The 9821-nt window shown below is 50.1% G+C and overlaps 1 protein-coding gene across 1 annotated transcript in view; it reads left to right on the top strand.

The window, feature by feature from the left end:
- Positions 1–7501, top strand: part of Ptpn14 (protein tyrosine phosphatase non-receptor type 14) — a 137928-nt gene extending 130427 nt beyond the window's left edge. Inside the window, 1 exon segment of the mRNA XM_055609243.1 lies at positions 1232–7501. Coding sequence (XP_055465218.1) covers positions 1232–1360 — 129 coding nt within the window. The 3' untranslated portion in view covers positions 1361–7501.
- Positions 7502–9821: the final 2320 nt, after the last annotated feature.

The raw sequence follows: 9821 nt of genomic DNA, 5'->3' as shown, positions 1-9821 counted from the left end.
GGGGGGGGTGATGGTGGGGATGATGAGGGGTGATGGTGAGGATGGTGATGGGTGATGGAGGGGATGATGAGGGGTGATGGTGAGGATGGTGATGGGGTGATGATGGGTGATGGTGGGGGTGATGATGGGTGATGGTGGGGATGATGAGGGGTGATGGTGAGGATGGTGATGGGTGATGGGTGATGGAGGGGATGATGAGGGGTGATGGGATGGTGGAGATGGTGGTGGGGATGGGGGATAGGGAGAGGATGGTGGTGATGATGGTGATGGTGGGTAATGAGGGTAGAAGAGATGAGAGAAGTGCACATGGTGGTGGAGGAGGATGGGAGGCAGAGGAATGGCAGTGTTGGAGGTGGTTACAAGGAAAACAGCTACCATGAGTGCTGAGGAGGTGGCCCGGTGGCCAGAGCACTCGAATGAGAAGCAGATCCTTAGCATCCATGAAAAGCTAGGTGTGGACGAGCACACTGCCAGCCAGGAGACATGAGACACACAGCCCAGATGGTCACGCAGGACGGGAACGCCGTGACACACACTGCCGTGGCTCCCTGACCAGCCAGCCCAGGGAGCCACGGCAGGCCCCAGGTCAGTTAGACACCGCCTCAGTGGAGGAAGGCATCCAGCGTCTACGTCCGTGTATTCACACCCAAACACTGCTGTGCACACACATGTCCCACAACTAAAGAGATACCTGCTTCAGTGGGTAAAGGTACTGAACACCAGGCTTCACCACCCAAGCTCGATCCCTAGGACACACACAAATAAATGTAATAAAAATTTTTTCTTTTTAAAAAGGAATAGTTAACGAGGAGGTTGAGGCAGGAGGATCATCGTGTGTTTGTAGTCAGCCTAGACCACAGAGTGAATTTCCCCATATTTGTCTCAACCTAAATATAAAGGGAAGGGAGGAGGAAGGGCCTGGTATTTGGGTATTTGACATTTGCCACCATTCACTGCTCAGAACTTAGCAGTGTTAGTTCGAACAGCTTTCAGTTGTACCCACACAGGGAAACACGAGCACAAGAATGAATAATATGGCACCAGCGACAAGGTTCTCCATCCTGGCACAGAGCTGCCTCCTAAAGCCCTGGAAGGAGGGGCAGATCCCTTGCCCGCACCTGCTGTGGTTTTACACAGTGAGCGTGCATAGTGAGCAGAGGCTCCCCCAACGGGGAGGAGCCCGGGAGAGGCATCCTGACTCAGGCTGTGTGCCCTTTCTTTGCCCTTGCAGAAGGTGGAAGTGCCCACGATGCTGAGGTTCCTCAGGGAGCAGAGGATGTTCATGATCCAGACCATTGCGCAGTACAAGTTCGTCTACCAAGTGCTCGTCCAGTTCCTGCAGAATTCCAGGCTCATTTGATCCCCGGATGCAGCTCCGCAGGAGGGACCCAGCTCTGTCGTGGAGGGGGCGCCACTTCCAGACAAGGTCTGCCTCCAGAGCTGGGAGTGGATGGCGGCAGCAAGCGGGAGCCAGAGTTACTTACAGACATCGTGTGTATTATTTTATATGAGATAATTTATTTTTTCCCTCTTTGGAATAACTTCTGTGAGTTATTATAACCCTTTTTTTTTTCACAATAATATAGTGCTTCTCGTTTGAACCACACTTTGACTGATCTGCAGTGTAAGCCTGCGGGAGGGAAGGTGGGGGCCCCACGGGGCGTGGTAGACACAGAGGCATAAAGGAGCACATCTCTAGTGAAGCTGAGACAAATTAGTGATGCCCCAGTCAAAAGTGGCAGGAGAAGGAATTCATCCTCTACTGGAGCTGAGAGAGGCAAGGCACCTATGCGGTAGCAGCTTCCTCTCTACTTCCGCCCTCGTCCTCAGGGACTCTGTTCCTAATCCTGGGGTGAAGGGTGGGGTCCGCTGGAGAGCACAGTGCCTTTAAGGGTGGCGAGGCTGGTTTTGGTAAATGGGGGACGCTGCTGTCTTTGCATTCGCTCCTTGTTCTGGGCCGGAAGTCTGCTGTGGTGATGCGCTGCAGGCTGGGTGTCTGCCACTTTGTCTTGTGTACGTGGAACATGGTGGCCGTGGGCCCGGCCGTCTGTGCAGCGCAGCCCCTTGCCTGAGGAGATGGTAGACCAGGGTGGGAATGGAGCTGGGTGGGGCCTGGGTGTGGAATCTTAACTAAATAATGTTGAGTGTAGTGGATGGAAACTTGGAGGATGAGGTTTGGGGTACATTTCGTTTTCCTGTCTGTTGCTAAGTTGTTAGAAGTATCCTAAGGGAAACTGTTAAGGAAACACGTCTGGGAGCTGTCTGGCACTTAGTTGTAGGGCCCTGGTTAGGAGGTACACATCTGGGGGGGCCACACACCTGGGGGCACACATCTGTGTCCAACTCAACTGTGGGCCATTTGGTTCTAGGCTTTAGCTGTCAAGGGCTGACTTGATTCCTCTTAGGGCTTCATTGTTGTCGTCCTGAGTCAGGGTTCCAGGCTGATCTTGAACTTGATGTGTAGCCAAGAGTGTGGCTCCCAGTCTCCCTGTCTCCACCTCTCAAGTGCTGGGATTTCAGATGTGAACCACTAACACACAGGCCATACTCCCCTTGTGATGAATGCTGAGACTTTTGCCAAATCTTCCATTGCCTGCCTGCCTTTCATTGTGCTGCCCGTTCTGGCCATGGTGGCATTAACCATGCTCAGTTTGAAGCTCAGTTTCCTGCCTACGTCTCCTTTTTCCTGAGTATGATTTTCTAATTGCAGTTCGTGGAAGTCAGGTCTTCTTCCACCATTACATTTTCCTGTTTTCCTGAGCTGAAAAGACCAATCAGTGTGCCTTTGTGGCTTCTATCCCCACATACTAGAAGATGCTTATGACAGCAGATTGCCCATGGCTCTGGAAGATGAGCCAGGCTGTCTGCCCTCTGGGCCAGGGTGGTGCTGATGCTGACATTGATGAAGAGTCCGTAGGTGAGGGCTCCCACCCTCCCTCCCACGTGGTGCACTGTGACCCACGGGGTGTGCGTGTGCCTCATAGGCCTGGTATACTGGTGTAAATTCTGACAGGTACTTTTGGGAAATGGAAGAGACTATTAAGAAAGAGGAAAGGCTCACTTCCTTGGCTGTCCTCACCATGGGGCCCACTTCCAGTTTCTTTATGTGATGAAGAATGCTGCTGCTCGCCTGTCTCTAGCCTTAGTTTGCTAGGATGTCTCGCAGGGGCAGCGAGGAGACACGCTGCCCTTCTGAACTCCTCACTCAGGGCCCGTCTCTGCCTTACACTAGCAGAACGAGGTACAGGAAAGACACATGTTTGAGATCCAGTTCCTAGCCAACACGTGATGAGACCCACAGGCAAACATTTAAGTGTCCTGCAAAGGTATTCCGTTCTTAAACACCCTTGCTTCTGGTTCATCAGTACATCCTTTTCCCTTCCGCAGTAAGTCCCCGTGGATCTCTGGCTAAATTATCAGCAGGCATTTCATGTCCTTTCAGTAGTATCTGCATAACGATTGTGCAGAGATGCTTTCTGTCTGGGAATTGAGCCAAGGAATAAACCTTGAAGCAAAGTGTATTAAATTAGTTTTCCAGTTAGGCCTTTTGGAAAGGTTTCCTGACAAAGTGTTGGGACCAAAGTTGGAGTTGCCAGGGCCCAGTGCTGCGGCTTGGATTTGAAGGGGGAGAGAATTAAAACAGGAACCAGTAAGAGCCATCCCATCTCACAGCAGAGCAGTTCCCCAACCCTGGTCTTGAGGTTTTCAGTTGTACCCCAAATTCTGTCTTTCACTCACTCATTTGCATATGCTCACCTTTTCCTGGTTCAGGGTCTCTGCCTCCTGGCTGCTTAAGATGGCGCCCTCATCCTGAGGGTGAGATGCTAGTGGCAAAGCCGAGGAGGGTCTGGCAGAGCTATGGCTGGTCTTGTGGCACTAAGGTGGCTCCAGGTGGAGTAGGAAGCCCGGGGACCTGCCCAGGGGTCCTGCCCATCGGCATAAGCTCCTTCCCCAGGAGGAGTAGAGAAGAGAGCATCTTTGGGAAGACGAGCGGCTTCCTCTGCTCACATGGAGGTGAGCCGCAGATTCCGGGGAGGCTGAGAGCACCTCACCTGTGCTGAGCTTTGATTTAATGCACATACTTGGGGAGACCTGTGAGAAAGGGACAACTCACTGCTCTTTGGTTAGAAGCAACCTGCCCCCCCAACACACACACACACACACACACCCCAAAGTCTTGGGCTCTCTCAGCTACCTCCACCGCCTGGACAAAGGGTCCTTGTCAGGGCGTGGTCCGTATGGGGACACAGCAAGCCATATCCTGCCCTCTTTTGGCTTTTGCTTTCAGCTACTGCCTCCCCCTTGCCAGCATTTTCCTATCTTTCATAAGTTAATGTAGATTGCCCCATGTTGAATCTCTGGACGGAGTGGACATACACCACTTATTTCCTCCCCAATTCAGTAAGGATATAACAACTCGTGCCTTTTCTGCAACTCACAGCCAGGGGACACAAAACTGTTCTTTGTGATCTGCTGCCTAGCTGTGGTGGCCTTGCGTCTTGTTGGGCTGGGAGGCGCCCCTGAATGCTGATGGGTGTCTTGGCAGACATGTTGTTGTGGGGTCTTTCTTCCCTGGGTGCTGGCATCGTGTTACCTCAGGCCAGACGTTATCCATGAGCTGCAAACCTCTCCTCAGGCACCAGGTGCCCTGGGCCTACCAGTCCCTCCCGTTTCTAGTAGCCTGTCCAATGGAGAAGGCAGGTTTAGTTAAGTGGTTTCTGTCTGGAGAAGATGCGCCAGTGATTGAGGTAGCAAGGGCAAGAATACCAGGGTTTTCTAGAATAAACTTCAGGGACACGGTTAGCTCAGACGCCTGTCTGTAACCATTCATTTCTTCTCAGTATTAGGAATGACCTGTCCACAGAGTGCCAAGTCACTGCCATTGAGCGGCTTCCTCCTTTTACCATAGATTCTGCTGCAGTGTTTCTTGCCAGAGCTCTGGTCAGGCTGCCGTCAGGTTCCCATAGGTGTCTTCCTGCCTGGTACTCCAGCTCACTCAGCTTCCGGTAGAGAGGTTTGGATCTTCCTGAGAACTGCGCATTCCCTGGTGGCTGAGCTTGGTGGCAGACTCTTTAGCTCTGGAGGGTGGATAAGTCACAAAGAGCCTGCAGGGTTACTGCAGTCCGAGCAAGGAGGCAGAATGGCGGGCCCTGGCCCACACCGCAGCTTCTGAGTCCTTGGCTGGCAAACTGCCTTCCTGGATAGGCCTGCTGAATGTAGTGTCCACTGGGGAAACAGGGTGTGCCCAGCCGCATGCTGCCAACCCGGCTTGTCCAGATGGCGGTTATTCTAGGGAGCTCGGACGCTGGTCCAGTCTTCAGCCTTTCTTCCCTCTCCTCAGCTTTTGCGTTTCCATCTGGGGAGGAGAGTGTTCTCACCCAGGGTTCGCGGCCCTAGTAGCCTTTGCAGCTTCATTCGGTGCATCGTCTTCCTCGGACGCTGCCTGACACGGTCTCCCTTCGGCTGTTCGTGAGCAGCATTGCAGAGCGGCAGCCTTCAGTCTAACACATGGATGGTGTATTGTTGTTTGGCAGTGAGTTCTTGCTGTCCAGAGCCGCGGTCAGCCTCCCCACTTTAGAGCTAAATTAAAGGACACTGAGCTGCCAGGCAGGAGGGCCAGAGCAAATGCCAGCGTAAATGTGGTTAACTCTTGCGTGGAAAGTGACTCCTGCTATACTCTTGCCGGCGGGACCATCATGTATTAACAGAGCTTGTCCAAAGACACGGTGGGGAAGAGGTTAGAGCACTCCAGAATTTCTTACCCAAAACTCATTGTGCATACCAGTCAGTTTGAACCCTGCAGTGCTGTCAGACTGGGAAACCATGATGTAACAGTCCAGGGAAGACCATGGTCCAGTGTTGAGATCTACTCCCCCTGGGCTCCTTGCCTGCTGCCTGCCATGCGCTGGGACATGTGTTCTCTGTCCCTGGACAGTGGCTTCGGGGACCCCTGTCCTGACACTGTGCGCCTGTGAGCAGAGAGCTCTGTCCTTACATGCTATTCCCATGGAGAGTATTCGCAGTCCCTGTGCAAGGCACTTGTGTTTAAAGTATGCACACTGAGTTGTGCAGTGACTGAGCATTCTTGTTGTGTGGGCTTGAGGTGACCCCCTCGGGATGTCACTTTGTCTCCTCGGAACACCACCAATTTCCCTTGCTCGCTCGCTTTCCAGATCAGCTCTCTGACGCTCGCACTTCATTTCCGCTGCCCTGTCCGCGAAGCCCCTATACAAGTTGAATCTGGCAAAGGAACATGGTCTTAAGCTTCTCTACAGTGTCCCCAGATCAAGAAATGGGATCTGGGAAGATGAGTGACCAGAATGAAAGTGGTAAAAGACGCCTCCTCAGGCCTTCTCCGTCCTGTCGCCACCTGGCAACATGGTCCCTTAGTACAGAAGAAGAAAGAAGGGAAAAGCAAAACGATATTAGTACGATTAGAATACCCCTGGCAGCAGGGCTTCCTGTTTATGTTGGGGTGCCCTTGGCAGGCTTTTTGGTGAAGGCACCAGCGTGGTAACCTGCAGCCTAGCCTATTTCTGGCTTGCTAGACCGTTTGCTTCATCTCTCTCCCTGCTGGCTGTCACCTGGTGAGACAGCCGCCCCGCAGAGCTTCCCCTGAGCCCCACAGGGTATGCTGTGGTTGCAGTTAGTTCGTGATAAACTATCTGTGCAACCCCTCTTCCCTGTTTAATTTTTCTTCCCCAACCTCTTCCTTAAGGGACACAGATTCTGTCTCAGGTGGAAGGCTGAGAGGAGATACAATGAGCATTTCAGATGGGGTTTTTCCATGCCTTGGGGTGGGGCCTCTCGCTAAAGCCTCAGGAATGCTGCTTGAGTTTGGCCAGGTGGCCCAGGGCAGGCGCCTGGCGTTCTTGGCATTTCTCTGGGGCCTCCTGCCCCCCTCAGTGCAGTGTTAGCTAATAAATACCTTCAGCATTGAGCCGAAAGCTGTCCTTCACAGCCATTTTATTTACTCAAACGCTATAAAATTTTATTGCAGTTCCTTGCCACTACTGGGAGTCCTAAAATTCTTTCACCGCATCCTTTCAGATACAAGCTCACTCTTCATTAGAGATGGCTTCCCGTGTATGCCCTCCGTCCGTCAGTGGTCAGCTGGCCTGGCTGAGGGTTCCCTGGGAGGCAGGTGGGGTTTACATGTGCAGATGACTATTAAAAGTGTAACCTTTTGTGACTTGTTACCTACATAACTGGCTAGTTTGTTTCACTCGTATCACTCCTTCATTCAGCATTTTGATGGTTTCTTTTGGTCATTTCTATCAGATGTTGTGAATTTTGGTTTCCTTCAAAATAATTGACATTTTATAGCTTTTATTTTATATACACCCTGCCCTCAGAAACCAGCTTTCTTTAGGGCTCTGGGGTCGGCCCACAGGCCTCCACCATGGCTAGAGCGCAGTGCTGTGTCAGATGTGTTTGGCTTTTGTGGGCCATCCTGGACCTAGCAGCCACTATGGTGTAAGCTGTTAAAAAAAAAAAAAAAAAAAAAAAAAAAAAAAAAGGCATTCCAGGTTGGGACTCAGCCCTCTTCCCGGCAGCCACCTGCTCCTCAGCAGTCAGTGGTCAAGCCTTTCCCAGCAAACTGCAGCTGAGGGCTGGTGAAAGCGGACAAGAGGACATTCCTTGCTAAGTTTCCGATGCTCACGTTGACTATACTTTGGCACAGACTTCCCTGTCACACGGATAATATGAAATAAAGCTGTGCGTGCTGTTCCGTGAACTGTCGTATGTATATCAGTAATAAGCTTCTGCCTGCCAGCCGCTTACACAGTTCTGAGGTGTAGGGAGCTGACTTTTGACAGTATTTTTTTGCACTGTTTCCTGTTTTTACAAAGTCTTATTTAGATATTGGTCCTCGAGGATGTTGTCTGTGTCCTCGTCGTTGCTGTAAAATGTTTCCTATGTGCCTTTACAAATGTGAGATCTTTATTCTAGCCTTTTTTTGTAAAAGATATCTATTGCAATAAACCTTGTTTTGTTTTGAGAGAAAACACCTAGTCCTTTCCTAACAGCGGCACTAGCTGAATGCACCGGCTTCCCTCACTTTGTATGTTTGTGCACATGTATGTGCATGTTTGTGTGGGTGTGCATATGGTGAGTGTGCATTCACATGTACCTATGTACCTGTAGAGACCAGAGCCAACCTTGGGTATCTCAGGAGCCATTTACCTTTTTTTTTTTTGTTGTGGTGGTGGTTGTTTTTAACTGGGTCTGTCATTGGCCTGAGACTTCCAATCCAAGCATCCCAGGGTATCTTGTCTCTGCCACTGGGATTACACACGTGTGCCACCAAACCCTGCTTTGTTTCATGGGTTCTGTGCTCACATGGCCAGCACGTAACTGACTGAACCATCTCCCTGGCCTCATTGTCTCTCCTAGGCAAAGACCTGGAGGAGAAAACCTGCCTTCTGGTTTTCTTCAGAGAGGTCTATTTTCATTTGTTTTTGTTTTCTCTTTTTCTTTATAACCCTTGTATAACCTGATCTTGACATAGATTTTGTTTGCAATTTCTGCTGTCCTTCCTGTGGAAGAAGCACACAAGAAGCAAATTGCTAGGAAAGTGGGGAAAAATGGCCTAGAAGTGGGTCTTGGTCACAAATTCAGAGAGAACCCTCATGAAGCCCGAGGCCCCTCCCCTGCTTCACTGTCCTCCACTCACACTTTAGTGGTGTGAAGGGGAGGGTGCTGTAGAAAGCCCACATTCCTGTTTTGGTCCTACAGCTTTGTAAAAGCTCAACTCATCCCTGGGTTTAAAGCTGCCTCCCTCCGGGCCCCTCCAGCAGGTAGACAGCTGCAGTATGGTTGGTGGGCCAGGGTTGGCAGCTTCTAACCCCAGCTTGCAACACCTGTTAGTGGGAATGCTGAAAGCTGCTGGGGCAGCAGGAGATGATCGTTTTAGCAAACATGAAGATACTTCTGTATGTACGGTGACCTTGTCAATGGGACAGTCATAACTCTTGAAATAAATGCTACATGATATTTTTAAAAGGTGCAACACAAAACAGGTCATAGGTAATGGATGTCAATGAGGCATGGTGGAGAGAAAAGTTCGTGTTACACTGAATGAGCCTAGTTCATTTTCCTTGACTGATTAAAAAAAAAAAACCAAACAAATAATTTTCAATATACAGTTGAAAAATGAAACCACTGACAAGAAGGCTGGACACGTGGCTCTGAGGTTAAGAACACTGGCTGCTCTTGCAGAAGACCTGAGTTGAGTCCCAGCACCCATATGGCCACTCACAACAGTCTGTAATTATAGACTGTTGCAGCAGATCCAATGACTACTTCTGGCCTCCTTGGATAATTCCTGCATGTAGTACACATACATACATGTAGACAACACTCATAGACATAAAAATTTAAAAATGTTAAAGCTATCAGTTTGTCTCCAAAGAAAATATTCATAGAGCCAGAGGAATAACCTTTTTAAATATTTATTTTTAATTATGTGTACCTGCATGTCTGTATGAGTGCAGTGCCTGCCGAGGCCAGAAGAGGGTGCCAGGTTCCCTGGAACTGGAGTTTTAGGTGGTTGTGGGCTACCAAATGGGTGCTGGCACCAAACCCTGTACTCTACAAGAGCAGCACTCACCTTTAATCACTGAACCATCTCTCCAGCTTGAGAAGAAAAAAAAATTAAAAAGAATCCCTCAAACCAAAGAAATACATGCATATCGATACCTGCATTAAAGGAATAGATGCATTGTGGAAACCACCTCTGTAACTTTTACATTTATTTCCCTCAGCTGTAGAAAACGCACAATTGAAAAGAACAGTTTAGCTGCGCGGACAACCAAGCC

This window comes from Psammomys obesus, unplaced genomic scaffold (genome assembly GCF_907164565.1).
Source record: "Psammomys obesus unplaced genomic scaffold, mPsaObe1.curated_primary_1811, whole genome shotgun sequence".
Classification (NCBI taxonomy): Eukaryota; Metazoa; Chordata; class Mammalia; order Rodentia; family Muridae; genus Psammomys; species Psammomys obesus.
This window is presented reverse-complemented; position numbering and strand designations above follow the sequence as displayed.